The sequence below is a fragment of the Macrobrachium rosenbergii genome, chromosome 36 (genome assembly GCF_040412425.1).
Source record: "Macrobrachium rosenbergii isolate ZJJX-2024 chromosome 36, ASM4041242v1, whole genome shotgun sequence".
NCBI lineage: Eukaryota > Metazoa > Arthropoda > Malacostraca > Decapoda > Palaemonidae > Macrobrachium > Macrobrachium rosenbergii.
In genome coordinates, this window is record NC_089776.1 from 5350926 (window position 1) to 5374765 (window position 23840).

At 42.2% G+C, this 23840-nt stretch overlaps 1 protein-coding gene across 2 annotated transcripts in view; it reads left to right on the forward strand.

Moving 5' to 3' along the window:
- The window catches only part of RfC38 (replication factor C subunit RfC38), a 230369-nt gene that overhangs the window by 156496 nt on the left and 50033 nt on the right, over positions 1-23840 (forward strand). For both annotated transcript variants that reach the window (XM_067134414.1, XM_067134415.1), the window contains exon 5: positions 4760-4878. In XM_067134414.1, the coding sequence (XP_066990515.1) occupies positions 4760-4878 (119 nt within the window). The remainder of the gene's footprint in view (positions 1-4759; positions 4879-23840) is intronic.

The following is a 23840-nucleotide window of genomic DNA, read 5'->3' on the forward strand; positions in this document are numbered from 1 at the left end:
CATCCATAAAAGAAAATTGCTCTTTCCAAGTCTTGTCAAAATTTAAATTCTAGTAGTCTAGAAGATATCCCAGATGAAACTTCTCCAGTTTCAAAAAATATACCTATGGATGATGCTGTGAGCAATAAACAAGCATCCGATATAGAAGATCTCTCTCTCTCTTAACTGTTGCATTATCAAGGGAGAACAGCGTAGTGGTCAGTTAACTAAAATTAGTTCTCAGTCTAAAGTAGAAAAGACTGGGAATTCAAACATTAATGAATAATAAATTTCAGCTTTAACATTCTGCAATGGAACTGTAAAGATCTGTGAACTCGAGCAAATGAGCTGAAAGTTTTAATGTATGGTCACAATCCAGGCATTGTTCACCTCCAAGAAACAAAATTGGGAGATGAAATCTGCAACCCTGGACTAAATTATACTATTCATACTTCTCCAGGCAATCATGGACATGGTGGAACTGCAGTAATTGTAAATAAACCATTAGAACATTAATCAGTTATTCTAAATACTAATTTACAGGCTGTGGCTATTAAAGTTATATTAGAGAAGCAGTAACAGTCTGCTCTCCATACCTTCCACCGAGATGTAGATTTACAAAACTTAAGATTTTAGATTAATACAACAGCTCCCACCTCCTTTCTTTTTATTGTGTGATTTTAACTTGCATAATCCACAATGGGGTGGAAATCTTTTAGATGAAGAGGGTAGGATAATTGATGAGATTATCACCAACAATGATTTAGGTCTCTTTAATGATGGGTCAGTGGCCTTCCACAATATTCATACTGGATCATCTTCAGCTATAGACCTAAGTAATATGCTCAACTTCTATTTTAATTGGTTATACTTGGTCAGTAAATGAATTCTTAATTAGAATTGATCATTACCCCAATAATTTGAAGTATATTAAAAATTCTCCAACCCAAGATTTACTGAAGTGGAAGGTGAAAGCAGCATATTGGTGAGAATACCAAAAAGGCATCAGTCTTATTGAACCCTTTGATTCTTTTGAGTCTCGCATCGATGCGTACCATTATTTCACAGGTGAGGTGCTAAAAAGTGCTTGAGGCTTTATTCCAACCTCTTCAGATCAGCTCCATAGACAGGAGTCCCATGGTGGAATAAAACTTGTAGTAGCCTTTGGAAAATCACTAGAAAATGTTTTAGAAAATATAAGAAAAGTGGATCTCCTTTCAGAAAAGTAAAGAGAGAATCATGGCTTTATTATATAAATGGTATCGATTCAGAAACACCCAGAATTGTATGGAAAAATATAATAAAATTATCAGGGAAATATATTCCAACTCCCATTCCAACATTAATAATTAATAATTCCCGTACTACCAATCCTCAAGAAGTTGCCAAACACGTTGGCAATCTTTTTGCTGAAGTTTCCAGCCCAAACAATTAATTTCCAGAATATAAGGAACTGTCAAGTTGGGTTGGATCTTGGAAGTAATAACAATGAAGTGTATAATGCAAAATTCTTACTAAGAGAACTAGGAGATGCGTTGACTTCTACCGAACATACATCTCCAGGTTAGGGCACAATTCTGTACGAGATGTTGAAGTAATTTCATGAAGATGCCACAGGCTTCCTACTGATGATCATGAACAAGATCTGGGAAATGGGCATCCTTCCAAAGAGTTGGAAAATCTCCTTAATTATACCTATTGTCAAATCAAGAAAGATCCGACAGATCCATATACAGTATAGTAAACCCCCTTATTCGCTGTCTTACTATTCGCAGATTTCTCTGTGGAACGTGTCTACCCAGTATTCGTGGAAAATTTGCCCATTCACGGTATTTTTCACTGAGAAATATTCACTAATTACTGTATTTTCATATCATTTTCATGACTAAATGCACTTTTTGTGATAAAACTTAAAATACTGTTATAAGCATTTTCAGAGTTTTTTTGTGTGTTTAAACTATCAAAATAGGCAGTTCTAAGTGTTTTTAGAGGGGTTTTAAGTATTCGCGGATTTTAGTTATTCGCGGGGGGTGAATACAAGGGGTTTACTGTAGTTACGCACCTGTTGCCCTTACCAGTTGTGTATGCAAGTCAATGGAGAAAATGATAAATACTTGATAGGTCTGATATCTTGAATCAAATAAATGCCTGTCACCTTTTCAGTTTGGATTCATGAAGAGTAAGTCTACACTCAACCCTTTTCTGTTATTGTCAAATAAAATTCAGCAGGGTTTTGCTGAAAAGTGCCAAGCTTTTGGGATTTTCTTTTACTTACAGAAGGCTTATGATACCACTTGGTGCTATGGAGTTATCAAGCAACTGATTAAAATGGGGATTAAGGGTAACATGGTAAGATTTATAAAAAACTTCTTATCAGAAAGATACATTAAGGTAAAAGTCAGTAACAGAACTTATAGTTCATACATTCAAGAGGAGAAGTTCGTCAAGGAAGCGTACAGTATTGAGTGTTACATGTTATGTCATTGCTATTAGTAGCATACCAGAGGTCATTCAAGAGCCAGTAAAGTGCTCATTGTATGTAGATGACCTAGCCATTCAAGTAACCAAATATGACTCCTCTGATACATACCAACTTTTACAAAATTCTATAAATGCTGTAACAGATTGGGCAGATAATAACCTGCTTCAGATTTTCTGTTTCTAAAACTGTGGCTGTTCAGTTCACCCTAAGTCGAAGGAAAGACATCCCTCTTACTTTGAAACTTTTTGGGCATGACTTTTGACTCCAAGTTAACTTGGTCCAGTCATATTGACTCTCTCACAGTTAAAGTAAAAAAATCAATTAATTTTATGAAAGTGGTTTCCAGCTATAATTGGTGTGCAGATAGAAATTCTTTGCTTAAGCTCTATGACTTAATGCTGGTCAAAGCTGGGTCATGGTTGCCAAATACATTCCTCGGCATGTAAAACCAAATTAAATGAATTGGACATACACTGCTTCACAATACAGGCCTATGTATCTGTTTTGGTACTTTTAGGACATCCCCAGTTGAGAGCATCTGTGTTGACACAGATTTGCTCCCATTAGATCTGAGGCGAGAGTTGGGTTTGAAGTACATTACTCGGTTGAAGAGTGGTATCGAAAGCAACCCAACATTCAAAATTCCAACTCAGCGTAATAAAGATAAATTTAATAAGCCTAGTTTACCTAAACCCCTGCAAATTAGAATTTTAGAAGAGGTTCAGGATAAATCATTAATTGAACAAAATAGAACCATTTAGATATTGTGATTTTCCACCTTGGATGACTCCAGGGCCTAAAGTATTTACCAAAGCTTCAAACAAGAAGAATCTTTCTGATGAAATAAAAGCCAGATTTCTAGATCATAATTAGATACATAAAAAATTTTGTTAAAATATTCACTGATGCTTCCAAATCTACAAATGGTGAAGCATGTGCCATCGTTAGCAAAGGTGTAATGTGTTCTGGGAAAATTTTGGACTATCCATCCATCTTCACTGCTGAGATGACGACTTTAGAAAAAACTATAGAGAGTCGTAATTTTACTATATATCAGGATTCTTTTAGTTTATCTACCATAAAGCACATGAATATTTTTGTAGTCCTGTTGTAAGTACAATAGAAAAAACTGTTATTTTGCCTAGCCTCCAAGTCCAGGGTAATTCAGTTTTGTTGGATACCAGCTCACGTTGGCATTGCTGGAAATGCAGCTGCCAATAAAAAAGCAAAGAAGGCATCTGTAGAAAGTGCAATCAGCTATAGGAAAGTACTACCTCATAGTGACATGAATCCTGTCATACGTCAACAAATAAGAAAAGTGTGGCAAGAGAAGTGAACCTCTCCCTCACTCCTAAATAAAATACAAGAAAGTACAAGAAAATTTGAGCAAATATCCAGCCTTGGGCTTCATCTAACAACATAAATAGAGGCTACGAAACACATGCCTCTCTCACCTTAGAATTGGCCACACATTCTTGACTGAGATTTTTATTGGAGAAAAATAATCCACCTGTATGTGTCCACTGTCATGCTGGTCTGGCAGTGCTTGTGGATTGTGAATTTTATCTTCATACCCGCCGTAGACATCACATGCTAGGCAAAACCTTTGTGAAATTTTAGACAATAGCAGTATTTTAAGTTTAATGAAGTTTTTAAAAGATACAGATTTTTACAATTTTATATAAGTTTTCTGATTTATGTCATTATATAAATATTATTTATGAAGTTTTTAAAAGGTACAAATTTATAAAATTTTATATAAGGTTTTCTGTTTTATATCATTTATAAAAATTTTTATTGTACATATGAACCCTGTGTAAATGTGTTTGTGTGTGTGTGTGTGTTCCACTTTAAGTTGTTTTTTATTTGTTTTAAAATCATGTTCATTCATCACAGCGCTGAATGACTGACTTCATTGGTCCCAGTACTTGGCCTTTAGCCTAAACCTCATATTCCGTTCCATTCCATTCCAGATGATCTCTTCATCCTTGTTCAAGTGTTCTATCTAGATGTGTCGTACTCACCAAGTTCTACATTGCATTCTTCATCTCCTAAAATTTTCACACATATATTTTGCTTTTGTCTATTATATATTGTATCCCAGGTCTCATCCAATATCCAAGGTTTCATATTTTTGTATATGAATCGATAATTAGTAATGTTGTATTGCGTGAATTTAGGTATTTGCTAGAAGTTACAGCCAAATTTAAGTAGTTATCTTATCTGAGGTACATGATTCACCATGTGAACAGTCATAGTGTTTTGACCAGTTCAGGACTTTAACATTCTTTATTACAGGTTATATGCAAGAAGGAAAGCGTGTCTTTACCTCCAGAATTAGCTAAGAGAATTTCTGAAAAATCAAATCGTAATTTGAGGAGGGCAATTCTTATGTGTGAAGCCTGCAGAGTCCAGCAGTAAGTAGCTTCAGTTTTCCTGAATTCTAAAGTGTTTGCTTTTCATATTTATCTAATTTTTTTTCTTCACATTCATTCATTTTGATAAGATGCTTCAGTGCTATGCAAAATTTTTTCTATTTCAGCATTCTTGGTCTTACTCTATTACATGGCATGCAAGTGCTTTATTGTCAAAATCTTCTTGAAATTGTGAAAAAGCATCTATGTCTCAAAATGTTAGAATATTTAATACAGTACCTTTGAGAACATGACAGCTTGTTTCATGGCGCTGGTAAAGGTTTTTATTTTGATTTTTACTGATGGTTAGCTAGCTTCTTTAAGGATGGGTTATACTGTAACGTTAATCACAATGTGTTGATTGTATTCAATACAGATTATGAAAAGTGAAACATGCAAATTAGCCAAAAAAGATGTTGGGTGGTGTTTCCATTGATGTATACCAATTGAATGTTTTAATGATAACTATTTTGATTTATTAAACATAGTTTCACAATTCAGTTTACTTGTCAGGTAAAGAACTGCACATTGATTACAATAAATTTGTCTGATTGTAAAATCTCTATCACTTGGTGTATCAGTACTGTAAAGCACTTAAAGTCATTTACACAAACTTCCACATCCAAGCACATGTGTTATTACAGCAACCATGGAAAATAAACATTTGCAGTAATCAAAATCTAAAATTAGAAAATAAAAAATCATCATGCTATATGAATGCAATGGAGAAAGAGGGAGAATCTTGTAGTGTGTAAAGAAAGCTACCTGAAACCTTTTATGTTAAGTAATGGCCTTAGAAGGACATTGTGTTGTCAAGTTCCTACCTTGACTGCTTCTGGAGTATCAAGGAGGAGGTTGCTTCCCCTCAGTTGTGTGCATAATGGAAGTGGTGTGAAGGTCTGGATCACATGCTTCCAACTCTTCAGCATTCTGCTCCCTCGTGACTTTCCAAGTACATGGGTAATGCAATCTGCTTACCATGTAGTGTTGATGGCACAATGCTTGTGTATCTCATCTTTAAAAATATGAATTATTTTACTGATTATTTACTTTTTGAAGGCAGTTTGTATTCAGCTTATATTTTTCAATGCCTCTATGCATTTTCCTTAGTATAATGTTAGGATTTTTCATTGCGGCCATGAAGATCCTCGTTGGTCATACTGCCTTGCCCCAAATACAACACATTTCTGAGCTCGGCCCCGTGTCACCCGGTGAAATTCCATTCTTACTTGAATTTCTAGGTATAAATACTGTATTGCTAAATATACCAGAGAAAAAAGCTTACAGGAATGCTGGAGTTATTACCCCCAGATCGAGCACCTTCGATGAAGATGTTGGTATAACCAAGGGTGAGCGAAGGAATCACAACCACAGAGCCACACTCAATAGACATCCCCATGTCAATATCCCCGAGAAGAGTGAGGGGCCGTACCAGCGCCCACGCTCCCCAGCCCCTCCACACTCCGACTCCAGCGCCATCTGAATTCATTCCATTTCTAGCACTTGATTTTTGCGCTATGGTGTTTGGTTAGCCTGTGTTTTTTTTCGGCTTATTTTGTATTTTTGCCATGGCGTCGAGCAGCTTCACCATGTCCAAGTTAAGTACCATCTTCTTCTGGGGTTGTCTTATAGTTTGTTGGCTGTCTTAGCCCGTAATTGTTATTATTCGTGGCTTTGTTATGACGCTTCGGCGTCCCCCAGCCAGCCATGTTGTCCGCGAGGTTTACCCACTCGGCTTGTTCTGTTTGGGTTTTTCCTGGTCGGCTCATGCCTTTTGCTTCCCCATAGGTCTCATCCTGGTGGTTTTCTAGGTGGGATTGTTTGGTTTCATTATAACGATAATGTTTTGATCCATTCCTTAAGGTTCCCGCATCGGGTTCCCGTTTGTTCCCGCTTAGTTTTCTCACTGGGATGTTTCCTCTTGGACATTTTAGTTAATGATTATATTTATATTCATTATTTTTTGGCTGATGCTCGACATCATGCTACCTCTGCATTTTCCTATTCCGTGGGGACGTCAGGCTCATCCTGTCGCTTCCTTTGGTTAGGCTACGCACCAAACACGGTATATTTTTATATTTTTATTTTTAATTTATTTTGTTTATTTCACACACACTTAGTGATTTATTTGGTTATTTTGTCACAGCCTAGTGTACGTTAGGCTTTTATTATTCCTTGACCTCCTTCTCCCTTCCCTTGAGTTAGGTTAGTGAGAGGTTTGGGTCAGCAGGTTGAGGGATTTATGTTGTCGTGCCTTCCTGTCCGTTGTTTGGGTGTGGAGTGAGTCCCCATTCTCCTCCCTCTTCTTTACGAAGGGGTTGAGCTCTTCTGTGGGTATTTCTCCTCCACGAGCGTTATTCCTCCCTTACGTTTGGCTCTGGTGGGTCTTCGACTCGGAAATTCTCTCCCTGTTGTTCCCTTTTCTCTCCTTTCCCTTCTCTTCCCCCTCCCTTTTTTCATAGGCTACATTGTTCCCTTTTCTCTCCTTTCCCTTCTCTTCCCCCTCCCTTTTTTCATAGGCTACATTGTTCCCTTTTCTCTCCTTTCCCTTCTCTTCCCCCTCCCTTTTTTCATAGGCTACGTCTATGTTTTTAGGTGAGAATACAAAGGTCTTGGTCATTCTTCCCCTAGGTGTAGGCCATGATTTTAGGTACCATGCAGTTGAGCGGGTGAGTTTCTCCCCAGTCTCCTGTTCGCCTCTGCTCTGGCCTACTACCTTCCCTGTCCACTTCCACCCCCCTCCCCTACCCTGTTTTGGGTTCAGCTTCTCGTCATCTTCTCTTGTGGGTGATGTCGGTGTCCGACTCTCACCCCGTATAGTGAATCTTTCTGGTTGAGGGATTCGCTCCCTCCCAGAGCTGGTTCCAGGTGACTCGTAGCTGGGCTCAATGTTTCGTTCACCCGCTCTCCTTCGATCGAGCAGGTTCTCGAACATCTCAGGGTTTTCTTCTCGACCTTGTTCTTTGTTCGCTCCGGCGTTCGAGATACTTTAGTTGGGTTGACTGGCGCATTCATCTGCCCCGGTGGATCGTGGTGTTTGGCAGCCTCACCCTTCTTTGGTTCTCTTCGATAAGGTCCTGAGATCTCCGGTGTGGGTGGTTCCGGACTCCGGGGAACGTAGATTTATATTGTCTTGTTAACCAATTATGTTACCATCTTATTGTGTTTTGTTTCTCCGGCGGCTCATCCCGCCTGGGGACTAGTGTGTGTTTATTTATGACCCGGCGGTTTACCCCGCCGATAGATGCTTATTAGTTTGAATTTCCCGGCGGTTCACCCCACCGTTGAGTGGAAATTTATTTATTATTATTATTATTTATGATGGTCATAGAGTCCGGTGATTTCACCCCTGGTTTCGCCGTTCTGTTCCCGGCATTCCTCGCGGTGAAGGTCCCGTCGATTCGGCCCCCTCGTTCCGCCGGTTTACTCCGGCAGTCGGGGGGGTTTATACCCAGCTTACCTTAAATTAAGTTACTTTTTAGTAGGCCCGTCTCTGACGAGGTTTACTGAAATACCCTTGCCTACTTAGATTATGTTTCTTAGAAAGGTAAGCTCATTTACTGTTTTCACTTACAGACTGTTCGCTGTGAGGAGCCCGGGTGTTCCGCCACTCTTCAGCAACCCTATGGCCATGTGGTGTGTCGGACCCATGCTGGTTGTGCGGTCCGACTGGATGATCTGATCGTGTGGCACCCGGAGGGCTGCGAGGTGTGCTTTGCTCTTTGCGGGTGCACCCAGGACGAGTCGGTAAGCTATTTGCTTTCCACCCGCATGTTAATTCTGCCTTCCATATTGCAATGTTTTGCGATATTTTGTAATTTATTTAGGTATTTCTTAGCCTCCCTTTGACTCACCCCCCTTTTTTTCAGGCGGACGAGTCCTCGAAAAAAGAGGCTCTTGAGTCCCTCCACGCTTGGGTGGCTGGGTTTGGGAGGAATGTTCCGTCGGGGAAGCCATACGTCCTCGACGAGAAGTGGAGAGACCTTCTCTACCCCGGAGCCCGGATCGCTGCGGCCGTACCAACGGAAGTGGCCGCCCCCATCATTGAGCAGATCTGGGTCGTGACCCAGCCACTTGTAGAAGAGACCCTCTACGCGGAGGTTTCCGAAGACGTCGCCGCTCTGGACCTGGACTTAGAGCCCATGAGTACTGAGCAGGATCAGGTAGGTGGTGAGGTAAGTGAGGTAGTGGGGGCGGGCGCCCTTTTTTATTCCCCTTCTTCATCAACCTCTTCCTTTCAGGGCTTTTCCAAGTCTTCCATCTTGAGGACAGTGCTCCATCTACTGTCCCCAAGTTGAAGACTTAAATGGAAGGCGAAGGGCTTCAAGTCCTCGTCTTCCCGGAAGGCATCCCCCTTTCCCCTGTCGAAGGCAAAGGTCTCCGCACCTTTGGCCTCCGGGAGTAAAGCTGGAACCTCGGGCAAAGGAGCGAGTAAGAGGGCGGCTAGACCCAGCCCTCCTCGCCAGCCTCCCTTTGACCCTGAGGCGTTCGCCGGGATGCTCTTAGCTAGGTTCTCGTCGGAGGTCGATTCCAAGCTTTCGAAGCTTGCGGACAGGTTGCAAAGTCAGGAGAATCTGATTGCTGATATGGCTCGCTCCGGCGGTGCCGGACCCAGTTATCAGATCCCTGATACTGCTTCCCTCCCTCCTTTTGACGTTGGAAACCCGTGGCGTTTTGCCTTACGTGCCATTCGCCATGAGGATACCCTGACAATCGAGGGTTTGGGCACAAGACGTCTGGAGGAGCTGGAGTTCTTCCCTCCTGACCTCTTGCCCCCCTATCCAGGCTTCGTTAGGCTGACGGAGGAAGCCTGGGTACGTTCTGATAAGGTCCCTAAGGAGACGGTGATCTTCCCTAGGGACCAGGCACAATCGGCTCTGCTTCGCACTCTCACTGAGTGGCAAGCAGATAATACTGGCTCACTCCGTTCAAGGGAACTATACTATGTTCTCCTTGGATGACAAGTTACCCACTCCCTGCATGAATAAAGTTGCTTTGGCAACTGCTCAGGCCTGCTTTGAAGGCAAACCTTTGCCTCAGCTCAGGGAGACAGACTCCACATCCCTGGTGTTCCCGGTGGGTGAGGAGTTCTGGAGGGACGCCCCATCTACTTTCACGGTGGGTAAACTAGAGGCCTCTTGTGCGTCCTCACAATTCAGTGAGCAGCTTCCCAAACTCCCAGAAGCTCTCCTGAAGACGGAGTTCGAGGCAAGGACGAGACTGAGCCGGTCTCTAAATTCCTTGTGTCTGTCTGAGGCGGTGGCCGTCTCATGCGCAGACGAACAACTCTTCCAGGTTCTGGCTAAATCCCTGCTGGCAGGTTTTCAGTCAGACCTGTATGACTTCATGGTGGCTAAGTTGGAGTGCTGCAAATTCATTTTCGCGGATGCCACCATTCGCCATGAGCCTAATAAGCTCATGAAGAGCTCCATCTGGGGGACTAACCTCTTCCCAGAGGATGAAGTCTCGAGGGTCCTGGGCGAAGCTACTAGGGCTAATCAGAGTCTGCGAGCGAGATGGGGTATTTCCGCCTTCAAACGGAAAACTCCCGAAGCTGGTGGTTCCCAGGCTAAGTCGGGGAAACGCTTCAGGAGAAGGAGGCCTCATCCCCAGACAGTAGTTCAAGCTGTCCCAGTCTCGGCAGTAGGCCAACCCTCCACCTCCAAGGCTCAACCCCACCAATACGTGCTGGTTCAACCAGCCCAACCTCTTGCTGCACCATCGTACGTCTCTTCTCCAGTGTACAACTCCTCCTATGAGGGCCGTGGCGTCTTTCACGGCCTTAATCGAAGTGCAAGGGGAGGCAGGGGTCGCGCCCCATACAGAGGTAGGCCTGGGTCCGCCTCTCGAGGACGATCAGGCTGTGATAGAGGAAGCAAGCCCTCTTCCTCCCACTGAAACCAATCAGGTAGGTGGTCGCCTCTACTGGTTCAAGGACCAGTGGACCTTCAGCCCTTGGGCACACAGCATTGTGTCCAAAGGTCTGGGTTGGAGCTGGATCAAGGATCCCCCTCCTTTGACCAGGTTTTACCAACCCCCCTCCAAAACTCTACAGGACTTTGTAACAGAGCTTCTCAACAAGAGAGCAATAAAGAAAGTAAGGCACCTCAAATTTCAAGGCAGGTTGTTCACAGTCCCAAAGAAAGATTCCGGCCAACAAAGAGTGATTCTAGATCTATCACGTCTAAATCGCTATATAAGATGCGACAAGTTTCGCATGCTTACGGTAGCTCAGGTACGGACTCTACTTCCGTGTGGAGCCGTCACCACCTCTATCGATCTTTCAGACGCTTACTATCACGTCCCGGTTCCTCGGAACTTCTCTCCCTTCCTGGGTTTCAAACTCGGGAAACAAGCCTACTCCTTCAGAGTCATGCCTTTCGGACTCAATGTAGCCCCCAGAATTTTTACGAAACTGGCGGAAACAGTCGTCCAGCAACTACGGTCCCGGGGAATCTCCCTGGCGGCTTACCTGGACGATTGGATAATCTGGGCTCCGACAGTCTTGGAGTGCCGGAAGGCTACGGCGATAGTGATTAAGTTTCTAGAGTCGTTAGGTTTTCAGCTGAACAGGGAGAAGTCCCGCCTGACTCCGGAATCCCGGTTTCAGTGGCTAGGCCTCCAATGGGACCTGACTTCGTACAGGTTGTCCCTCCCGCCACCCAAGCGGAAGGAGATTGCCGCCGCTACCAGGAAATTTCTGAGGGACAAAACAGCATCCCGCCGGTCTCAAGAGAGGATTCTCGGCTCCCTTCAATTCGCCTCAGTGACGGACCTGCTTTTGAAAGCGAAACTAAAAGATATAAACAGAGTATGGCGGAGACGAGCCAATGTCAGGCTCAGAGACAGGATCTCTTCAATCCCGCGAATCCTGAAAACAAGACTCGGCCATGGTCCACAGTCAGTGGCCTGTCGGGTCGGTTCCACTTCAATTACCCCCTCCGGCGTTGGTAATCCACACGGACGCTTCATTAAGCGGTTGGGGAGGGTACTCACCAAAACAAAAGTTCAAGGAATGTGGTCCACAATGTTCCAACAGTTTCATATAAACACCTTGGAAGCTATGGCAGTGTTTCTAACACTCAAGAAACTTCGCCCGCCAGCCGGATTCACATCAGGCTTGTGCTGGACAGCGCCGTGGTGGTTCATTGCATCAACAGGGGCGGCTCCAAATCAGGTCGCGTAAACCAGGTGATGGTAGCTATCTTCTCCTTGGCGAACAAGCACGGCTGGCATCTGTCAGCCACCCACCTAGCGGGGGTATGGAACGTGGTGGCGGACTCCCTGTCCAGGACTACTCCGTTGGAGACGGAGTGGTCTCTGGACGGGGACTCCTTCAAGTGGATTTGCCGCCGGGTTCTGGGCCTCCAAGTGGACCTGTTCGCCAAGGAAAGCAATCACAAGCTTCCCTGTTACGTGGCTCCCAACCTGGACCCCCAGGCTTTCGCCACAGATGCGATGTCCATAGATTGGAATTGTTGGGAGAGGATATATCTGTTTCCTCCGATAAACATGTTGTTAAAAGTAATACACAAACTCAGGTCATTCAACGGCCAATTAGCTCTAGTAGCCCCCTATTGGCCAAAGAGCAATTGGTTCCCTCTATTACAGGAACTCAAGTTGCGGTGTCATCAGATACCCAAACCCAGACTGACCCAAGTTGTACAAACAAAGACTGTGTCAGCTTCCTTAAGAATTCAGAATGCACTGGTTTTATGGACTTTATAAAGTTTGCTGCAAAGAAGGGAGCAAACATTGACCCCGTCAACACTCTGTTTTTAGAATCAGACAAGAGAGATTCTACTCTCAGACAATACGATTCGACAGTCAAAAAATTGGTGTCCTTTCTAAAGGCATCTGGAGCTCAAACTATGACAACCAACTTAGCAGTTACTTTCTTTAGGTCATTGTTTGAAAAAGGCCTTGCTCCGGCCACTATTACTACAGCTAAATCAGCCTTAAAGAAGGTATTTTTGTACGGTTTTAATATTGACCTTACAGATTCATACTTCTCCTCCATCCCCAGAGCATGTGCCCGTTTGAGACCAGTAACTCGCCCTGCTTCCGTTACCTGGTTCCTCAACGATGTTTTGAAATTAGCCACTGACATTGATAATTCTCTATGCTCATACTTGGATCTGTTAAGGAAAACCTTGTTTCTGATTAGCTTAGCTTCAGGTGCCAGAATTTCAGAGCTATCGGCCCTCACTAGAGGTGATGATCATGTTAATTTCCTTCCATCCGGAGAAGTCCTCCTTTCCCCTGATCATACGTTCTTAGCTAAGAATGAAGACCCTCAGGACAGGTGGTCCCCTGGAAGGTGGTGCCTCTTCCTCAGGACCAGTCATTGTGTGTCCAGTATTTACCTTAAAGTCTTACCTACAAAGAACTCCACAGTTTAAGTCGGGTCCTCTTTTCATCAGGGAAAAAGGCGGTACTCTTTTGTTGAATGCTATAAGACAACAAATTCTGTATTTTATTAAACAAGCTAACCCGGTTCAGTTCCAAAGGTTCATGATATCCGAGCAGTAGCTACCTCCACCAATTATTTTTATAATATGGATTTTGCCGAACTTTCCAAATATACAGGATGGAAATCACCTCTAGTGTTTAAACGCCACTATTTAAAATCACTCGAAGCTCTTAAATTTTCTACAGTGGCTGTGGGAAGTGTCATCTCCCCACCTTAATTATCCTTATCCCTTTCCTTTCCCCCCCGCCCGCCTGCCTCATTTATTTCATTGCCTGCCTTTCTGGATCGTTCATGCCTCGCTGCCTTGCTCCTCATACTCGATATTGGTTTATCTGATTATTGCTTGTCTTGTGTTTTGGAATTTGATATGTTGCGGATTTAGATTTAGTCAGAGGTACTGAAGCGGTTTTTATTTTGCTTCACGTACCTTATATATTTTCATCTTTCAATTGTATCTCATTGCCTTTAGGTTTAAGTTTGTAATTACTGGTTATTCTATTGATTTGTAGGGGCCTTTTATTTTCCCCTATTGTACTACATGTTTGTATTTCTACCTTGTTCCTAGGTTAAGTTTGTTATTTCATGATAATCTTTGATGTGAGGTGTAATGTGCCACCAGTATTTACTTATAGTTAAGCCCGATTTTCATTGTTGAGATATTCTTATTAAATCTATTTTTCCATAGCATGTGTCTCTTTCCAGTTACCTTTTGTATTTTGTTGCAGCTTTGCAGTCTTGGCATGATTCTCTGATACTATTTCACCGGGTGACATGGGGCCGAGCTCAGAAAAGGGATTTTGACAAAGGAAAAATCTATTTCTGAGTGAGGCCCCGTGTCACCCGGTGACCCCCCCTAGAATATTTTGAGGTTCAGGTTCGCCCCCCCTGCTGGCTCATGCCAAGCCTGGGGATGGTGCTAGTCTGGAATGAGTTCAGATGGCGCTGGAGTCGCCGCGTGGCGGGCTGGGGAGCGTGGGCGCTGGTACGGCCCCTCACTCTTCTCGGGGATATTGACATGGGGATGTCTATCGAGTGTGGCTCTGTGGTTGTGATTCCTTCGCTCACCCTTGGTTATACCGACATCTTCATCGAAGGTGCTCGATCTGGGGGTAGTAACGCCAGCATTCCTGTAAGCTTTTTTCTCTGGTATATTTAGCAATATTTATACCTAGAAATTCAAGTAAGAATGGAATTTCACCGGGTGACACGGGGCCTCACTCAGAAATAGATTTTTCCTTTGTCAAAATCCCTTTTTTACCTACTAAGCTACATGGGCATTCAAATCAAATATTGCAACTGAACACTGCTATTAGGAAGAAACAGGTAGTTGTTAATCATAGTGAATATCATTTTTACTGGTACTTTAGCATTGCCATTTCCCAAACACATTGAAGTGTCTTTAAATAAATATGATGTGATGTAAATGACCATACATGATCCAAATTCTGATAATATAAATATAACTGCTCCTGTAGAGTGGCATTGCCTTTGGTTGCTTTCTTGCTGCAATGTATGCAATGTTAGAGGTTATTTGTAACATCTCTTTGGTTCAGGCACTTTGTTTTCCCTCCTGTCTGCTAAGCAATACAGATCATTCTAGTGTTACTATAGTCCGATCTCGAAAATCTGGCATTCCATGGTCTGGGAACTCCCGTGATCCGGGACGTTTTTGAATCAAGAAACAGCCATTTACCAGTATCAGGTACCATAACTTAACACATGATTATTAACTGGTACAGGATGGGCTAAACATATATTAAGCACACTCCTAGACTGGGCTAAATTTACGGTTGGCCAATTTATAAAAAAAAAAAAATCAATAGTAAGAGGAAGATATGCATTTGCACATGGTATAAAAAAAATTCTAAAAAATTTTGTGTACCCTCCACAGGAAGTTGGAAGTGAATGTTTCCAACACTGTGTGGGACCTCTTCACCAAGACAGTCATAAAAAGTATGCTAATTTTATCAAGTTATAAATGTTTTTTCTTTTTTTTTTTTTTTGTAAAATTATAATTACAGTTCTCACAATTTCATACCAGATAAGAACTAAAATCAGTAACAAATTCTGAATATATTTATGGTAAAATATTTACGAGACATCCTGGGATGGGGAGTGTCAGCACATTTCCCATGAAATCTCAAGGCAGACTCCTGTACTGACTCACTATTAGAGTTGCTGTAAGAGTTGCCATGAGTCATTTGTGGCTCATTGAAGTGATTTGAACATTTTTCCTACAAAATTCGTTCAAACTGTATGGTGCGAAATATTGATCATCAGGGGACATAACCTGTAAATAACCCCAAAGCTATAAATAGAAGTCGACTGATGTAGGCCGTTCACAAAGGGTTAAGGGTTGTGCTACAGTTGTCAACTTGTTAAAAATTTGCTAATTTTCAACAGTGACTTCCATAAATTAGAAGAAAATAAATCTTTCTTCATCCTTCACACAATGGAGAGGAAAGTGTTGAGAAAGTATGCCACAAAATTTACGGTTGTAGCTGTGGCAAAAGAAATGGATAATGTGCGGGTAGCGAAAAGTTTGGGAAGATACAAAAGCAACATCCAACACTGGTGAAATCACGGCTTTACATCATTTAATTTGCTGCATTTATAAATAAACTAAGTTGCATTTTTAAACTCTGCTTTGATAATTTACTTATAAAATGAAAATCTGGAATGCATTTCACTTAGCAACTAATGGCTGTGATGATGTGGATAATTGCAGTCAGCTGATGGTTTTAAGAATGTAAACATTAGCAGAATGCAAATGGCATATGTTTGCCATGTTCAGAAATTATATTATAATGGCAATAGTGCATGAAATATAATTGCATACAGTACGTAAAGCAACAGTTTTAGTAGAATTATTATTGTTAATACAACAGTATTGTTTGACTTATGCAAATGGATATCTGTTGGTGTAACAACCTACTGGGCCAATAGTCTCTCTCTCTCTCTCTCTCTCTCTCTCTCTCTCTCTCTCTCTCTCTCTCTCTCTCTCTCTCTCTCTCTCTCTCTCTCTCTCTCTCTCTCTCTACATCACACACACACTCGCAGGTTTAAAGAAACAAGAGCAGCAGAGTTTTAGGTTTTTGCTGAAAACGAAAGCCAGAAAAGTTTGAAGTGCTGAAAAACACTGAAGGGTGGGGGAGATCAGAAGTCAAATTGTACTTGTAAAGAGGTTAAGCTCCAACGTAGCAAAGGTGTAAGCATTTCCAGAGATGCTTATTTATCATGCCAGAATTTTGCTGAGGAACTAACTTAATGAATAACAGTGATTGTAATTTTGTTCTACTTTTGATAACAGCACTATATATGTGGAATGAGCTGGCTAGATTGTTTACATACAGGCAGTCCCCAGTTAACGGTGGGCTCGGTTAACAGCGATCCGGTTTTATGGGGCTTGTCTAGCAATGAAAGTTGGCAATTTTCGGTGCCAAAAACCCCCGATTTCCGCTTATCTGCGCCGATACATACCTAACAGAGGTGCCGATAACCGAAAATCGGCGCTTTTTGGCACCGATACCCCCGAAAATTGCCGAAATCGCTGATTTTCAGTTATCATCACACCCTCGGTTATCGGCGGGGTTCCGTTTCTGAGGGTGTGATGATAACCAAAAATCGGCGATTTTCGGGGGTTATTGGCGCCGACTTTTGGTTATCGGTGCCTCTATTAGGTATGTATCGGCGCCAATACCCAATTATCAGTGCTGATAAGCGGAAATCGGCAATTTTTGGCTCCGAAAATTGCCGATTTTCGTCGCTAGACAAGTGCCATAAAACCGAATCGCTAGTAACCGAGCCCGCCGTTAACCGGGGACTGCATGTATAGGCTCTTTGAGGGGCGATTTCTAGAATCCAGAATATTCTGTGGTCTGGCAGTGGCCTGGTCCCAAGGGTGCCAGAATTTTGAGGTAGGAATGTACACTGTATGATCTTATTATTGTATGCAGTTTCACCTGTTTTGTTGTCATACCTTGATTCATGTCTGCATACCAATACTTTAATATTATTATTATTTTATTATTATTATTCATATTGGAAAAAGGATAGTGTTGTGGAATGAGGGAAGTCTTTTATTTAAATAATCAATCAGAAATCCGTGGAATCCTTTGTCGTCTGGATTCAGGTTCTACTTCAGGTTGTGGTAATGTCGACATGTTTCGACCATCTCTTTGGTCATCCTCTGGACATGGGATGGGGTGATGGGGTTCCTATACACACGGTCCAAGATCATCTGGATGGTCTCATCGACGGGGGCGTTGGTGAAGAGGGAATCCACATCCATTGAAGCAATAGATCCTCCGGGGGCGCCGCTCTTAGGGCCTTCAGGAACTCTGCTGATGACTTCAGGCTGTGGCTGCCTGGGACATAACGCTTTAGGATGGCATTGAGCCTCTTAGCCAACTGGTACGTCGGGGCAGGAATATGACTGATGATGGGGCGCAGGGGGTTACCTCGCTTGTGCATCTTGACATTCCCATAGATGTACCCCAGGTCATAGTCTCCCGTGATTGGTGGTAGGTGAAGGGCGTCAGAGGCAATGTTGACCGTTTCTATGATCCTGTTCACCTCCCGCCTGATCTCGTCGACTGGGTTTTTGGCAATTCTTCGGAATTTGGTACTATCCGCCAGTATATCATCCAACTTCCAGTGGTAGTCCTTGGTGGTCTTGTTGCCCCTACGAACGGTGATGTCTTCCTTCTCCCTCAACTGCTTGGCTGCCTCCTTCAGGTGCCGGTCGAGGAGGGGTTGAAGGGCGTCTGTCTTTCGGAGGTTGCCAAGGGTTGGTTTCTCCTTCCCAGTGTGCAATGCTTCCAAGAGGCGCAGGCGGCGGTTGTCCGTTGTTTGGTCAATTATTTCCATATTCGTGATTATATCTTTTCTTGCAATTCTCTGGTTATGGGTGGTCCTGGCATGGTTAAAGATCCCTGATCATGCCCTCCTGGAAATATGCACCAAAAAGGCCCCTTTCTCCAACCATCGTGGCCATACGTACACCCAGATCGATGGGGTGGCGATGGGTTTTCCCCTTTGAGTCCTCTTTGCCAATTTCTATATGGGCACCGTGGAGCAAAGGGTATTCGAAGAATAGACCAGCCAAGGATGTACGTGCGCTACATCGACGATACCTTCGTCAGCGCCACTTCACAAGAGGAGATCGAGAACCTGAGGCGTGCTTTCCACAACCATAACTGCCTCAGTTTCACCATGGAACGTAGCCAAAACCGCTACCTCCCCTTTCTTGACGTCCTTGTGGAGCAGAGAGAGGCCCCTTTCTCTAAGAAGGTCTACACAAAGCGGATGAACCCGGCATGTGTATGAACAGGGTGAGCGAGTGCCCCGAGAGGATAAGCGCTCCACCATCAGCGCCTATGTCAGGAGGGCCCTCTCACACTGCTCCTCCTGGAACGACACTTGGAGAAATGGAATGTGTAGCCCAGACCCTTGTCGACAATGGACACCCAAACCAGAATATAGAAGAGTCTATCAAGACGTGCCCTCAAGAACATCATTGAGGATAATGTCTGCCCTGTTGACCCCAGTAAGAATATTCATCTGGTCATTTATTACAAGAGCAAAAAGATGAGCAGCCTGGTGATGTTTAACAATCCAGCCCCTCTTCAGCAGGACCCCTTGAAGAAAACCAACATGGTATACCGGTACAGGCAGTCCCCGGTTATCGGCAGCCTCGGTTACTGGCGATCTGGTTTTACGGCGCTTGTCTAGCGATGACAATAACCAGATTTTCATCACCGATAACTGGTTATCGGCGCTGATTGCCTCTTACCGGCGGCGCTGATCACCGTTTATCGGCGCCGCTAACCGGGGATCAGTGCTATTGTTGCCGATTTTCGGTTAGCGGCGATTTTCGGTTGTCGTCACACCGTTTGGAACGGAACCCCGCCGATAACCAGGGACTGCCTGTACTCATGCCCCGTCCGAGGATGCCTCGGTTCTTACATCGTTATGGCCACCATGCTTTTCTCCAAGAGAATTTCCTGCCACGCCCAAGAGGGAGCCATCTTTAACCATGCCAGGACTGCCCATAACCAGGGAATTGCAAGAAAAGATATAGTCACGAATATGGAAATAATTGACCGAACTACAGACCACCGCCGCCTGCGCCTCTTGGAAGCATTGCACATTGGGAAGGAGAAACCAACCTCAACATTACGCAAGAAACCTTTCTCCTCCCCACGGCCACCAGGAGGCCTGCATTATCCAATTTCTGAGGATCGAAATTCTCCCATTCATCCCCAGCACTACAATGCCACTCGCGCGTAAGACAAGCCCCGAACATCAACATGGGAGAGAAGGGTCTGCCCAAGATGACCTGCCCAAGGGCAGCCAATCATAATTCAGCACCGATCAAGGACCCCCTATAAATACCGACCCAAGCACCTTGTTTCTCCAGATCTTTCTCAACCACGAGGTTAGGTTCCAGGACCCCTTGCACAAGGCGAACTTTCGCGTAAGTTTGGCGTGGTCTCAAAAATGCTAATAAATGCTTATTTCTAAAGTTTAAACACTAAATATGACCCTAATGCTCCCAAATTGTTAAGCTAACTTTTTAATGCAATTAAAGTTACTGTAATTTCATTTAAAAGTTAGCTTAATACATTACCCTTAAAAAAAGAAATCGAGAGTTGGAAGAGAATTTCTCTCCCTCTCTCCTTCTGAGCGATCTATTTGTAGAAGTCTTCTCAACCTCTTTTTAATAACTTCTTTATTCCACGTCTCTTTCTCTCTGTTCTGAAATGCCTTTTCATGAACAAACAGTGTTTTTTATTTGAACTAATACAACACTTAGTCATTACTATGTTTTAGAACATATTTGCCACACTAGTGCATATACAGTTCGTAGATGGTACAGGTAAAATTAGATCGATTTAAACTATCTAATGTACAGGTAAAGTCATACAGAGAAATAATAAGTTGTAAAAATGTGTGAGCGCTAACTATGAATGAGAGGGAGAGAGAGAGAGAGAGAGAGAAGAAAGAGTTGTTCTTACTTAAAATATCAAGTTAAATTATTTTTGAATTATTACAGAGCCAGAGAGAATAGCATGAGAGAGAGAGAGAGAGAGAGAGAAAGAGAAAATTATTCTTATGTTAGGTATCAAAAGATGGAAATTCATGATTTATGAAGTAAAAAGAAAGAAGAGAGAGTGAACCAGAAATCCTTTGACACGCTGTGGGCAACGACTGACACATTTGACAGCCTTGCCCATGCCCCTCTCTTCAAAGGTTTTTCAAAAGATCGAGAAATGATATTTGTTTGTTTAAAATATCTCATAATTTACTATAGAAATGTATAAATTTTGTAATTACAGTTATATTATCATTATTATTACCATATATTTCCACATATAAGACGACATTTAAATCATAAAATTCACCCCTAAAAATGGGGGTGTCATCTTATGCTACCATTCTAAAAATCAAACCTTGAATTCTAAGTGATGTTTATCAGTAGGCTAGCCTCGACCTCGGTGCGATAACCACTGACATACCTGAAAAGATGCACATTACAAAGTAAACTGATAATAAAGGTAATAAAACCATTTTTACCTCTTATATTATTGGCAAATCTTTATAATAAATAGCGTATTCAAGGAATAATTCCTTATCAATGAAATCAACTTTTTTCTATGCGAGGCCAGCTGACAAAATGCAGCCTAAATATCAAGTTGTGGTTGCGCTCACAGCAACCTTTATCGTTTGGTAACATAGTGTAATTAGGGTAGTACTGTAATAACATTAAGAATAACATAATATTCATTTTTCATTAAAAATTCAGGCTGTTTGTAACAGTTTAGAACAATTCAGTCATACGAACGATAATTATGTACGGTAATTATCACATTTTATCGTATTGTTGTTAGGGGTTGCTTATGATTGGCGATGAAACGTAAACAAAACTGTTTCCTGTTTAGGTGACGTGTGTAGGAAAAACATGATATAGAATCAACTTTGTTATTTTGTTTACCGTATATACTCGTTAACGCTCGATCTCGTGCATCGTGTGACCCCCCAAATTTTCACCCATAAAAATTATTTTATCATGTATCTAGTGTATCATGAGATTTCCTTTTTTATGAGACCAAATTACTATGGACTAACCTCTTTTACTCAATCTCTTTGTCCCATCTTCTAGTTAAATAGGTTAAAAAAGTAAAAGCGAATGATAAAAGTACCGTTAATTATGTTACATTCGTTGAGTAAACGAGTACAGCCATAAACAACTGAACGAGAAACAACTGTTTTGCTATGAACAACCGAATTGGGTAACAACAGCTGTTTTGCTTGCATTTCAACCATCTTACGATAGTAAACAATTTACTGTAGTTATGTTACAAATGACGTTGAGTAGAATAGTACTGATATATATTTTACATTATACCCTTATTCGCTGTGGAGAAAAGATCGCAAGGAAATACAAAGCTGCAAGTTGTAGCTAAAGCTGAGAAAACAAACAATGTTCAAGCGCTAATGACTAAATTATTGTGCATTGGCAACATGGATGAAACTCCTAGACTTCGATATGCCATCAAACTTGACCGTAAATAATTGTGGAGAGAAAAGTATTTTAATCAAAACTACTGGGCATGAAAAATCACATTTTACTGTTGTTTTGACGTGTGTGGCAAATGGGACGAAACCTTCCCCCATGGTTATCTTTAAAGGGAAATTGAATTGATGCCGAAACAAAAATTCCTGGAGGGTATCGTTGCCCACATTTACGAAAGCTTATACAATGCGAATGGTGCTTGATCACTGTGTTTGTATTTTATAATACAATTAGTAATATGCGAATACATACAATATTACTTGATACAGTGAAGTAAAGCATAACTTTTTAAAAGATCTATGGAAAAGATGTATATTTGTTATGTTTGTATTTTATAATACGTTACTAATATATGAATATTACATACACTAATTTTATATTTCGTGTATGATGCAACCCCCTTAAAATTAGCTTCAAAATTAGGTCTTCAAAAGTCGCATGATATGCGGGTATATACAGCATTTTGAATTTCTCCCGATACAGTAAGTAAAACAGCATTTGTAATAGCATCACCTTTACATAACCAATATTGCAATACACTCCCTGAACACCTGAATTAGCCCTTGTCACCTACAAGCCCGAACTACATCCCCATAGCTTTTACCCACTAAGTGGGTAATAAACTGTCAGCGTTACTAACGCTTACAGGAAAATCTAGTCAAATGAGTTACCTGAAGTACCGTTGGCAACACTGCTGCAAGTCCCGGCCGAGTGAGGCCGAGCTACCCCAATTGCTTTTTGTTCACCATGCTGTGTGGGTGTGTCCCACATAAGGTGAACTTTTGGTCATTTAGCCCGACCCCCATTCAAGAATTTGGACATCAGATCACGATTTGGATGCTTTCAACGCATTTTCTCCTGGATGGATACTTTATTGATAGGATTTGGAACTTCTCTCCCGATTTTGACTTTGGACTTGTTTGGATAAGTCAAACAAGAAGACGTCGCTGTCTGCTAGCGCCGATGCTTCCACTTTTTTTTTTTTTTTTTTTACATCTTTGACGACAGAGCCTTGTTCTGTTGGAAATGCTGACGCTCATCGGCCCTACATGTTCTGCAAGCATAGGATGAGTACCCTCAAACATGATCGACATTCTGTTTGTGTTTTTATGTAGGAAGACACAGTGTAGTATCAGTCAGATAGGCAGCGAGTCTTGGTCGGTAGATCAGATGGAAGAATTATTCAAAAAGTTAGAGGACAAGTTACTAGCTGAGTATGTCTAGTCTATTTTTGTAGCTTTATGACTAAATTAATGGAAACTAGAGATAAGGATAGTAGTAATAGTGTTGTAGATGCTAATCGTTCTTTTTCAGCCCTCCTGCCTGTTCCAGAACCAGCCCTAATGGGTGCCGGGGGTCATGGAGAACCGCAAACCTCGAAGGTAGGATCTGCTGGCCCCCCGGCGCGGAGCAGGCAGTGTTGGCAGCAGATTTCCCCCTTCCCTCTAAAAGCGTAAGTTCTAAGGTGGATTTAGAATTAGGAATCACTCAGAAGGGTAGGAATTCTAATTAGGAAGTATTCAGGAAAAGTAGTTGAGCGTGGTCTTCTTTGGGTTTAGGTCACTCTTTTAGATCAATCGTCGGTTTTATTTCCTGCTTCGTGCTCTGTGCAACAAAGGTTTCCAGATCCGTGGAGGGTCGTTCAGATTTGGTTTCTGATGTATCTGGTTCTGAATTTTTGTTTTTCCTTGAATACTCCTCCTCGTGGTGATGCTAAAGTATCTAGAACTACAAGTGGTATAGGGGAATCTGGATTGCCCAGTTCTGCAATGATGAAAATACAGTAGAGTACATTAATAAAAATTACCATTGGGTTATGCAATGTACAGTACAGATACAGTATACTGTACTGTAAATTACAGTAACAGTTTTACTCCAAGTGGCTTCATGTGATTTGGATAAACATCTTCCTTT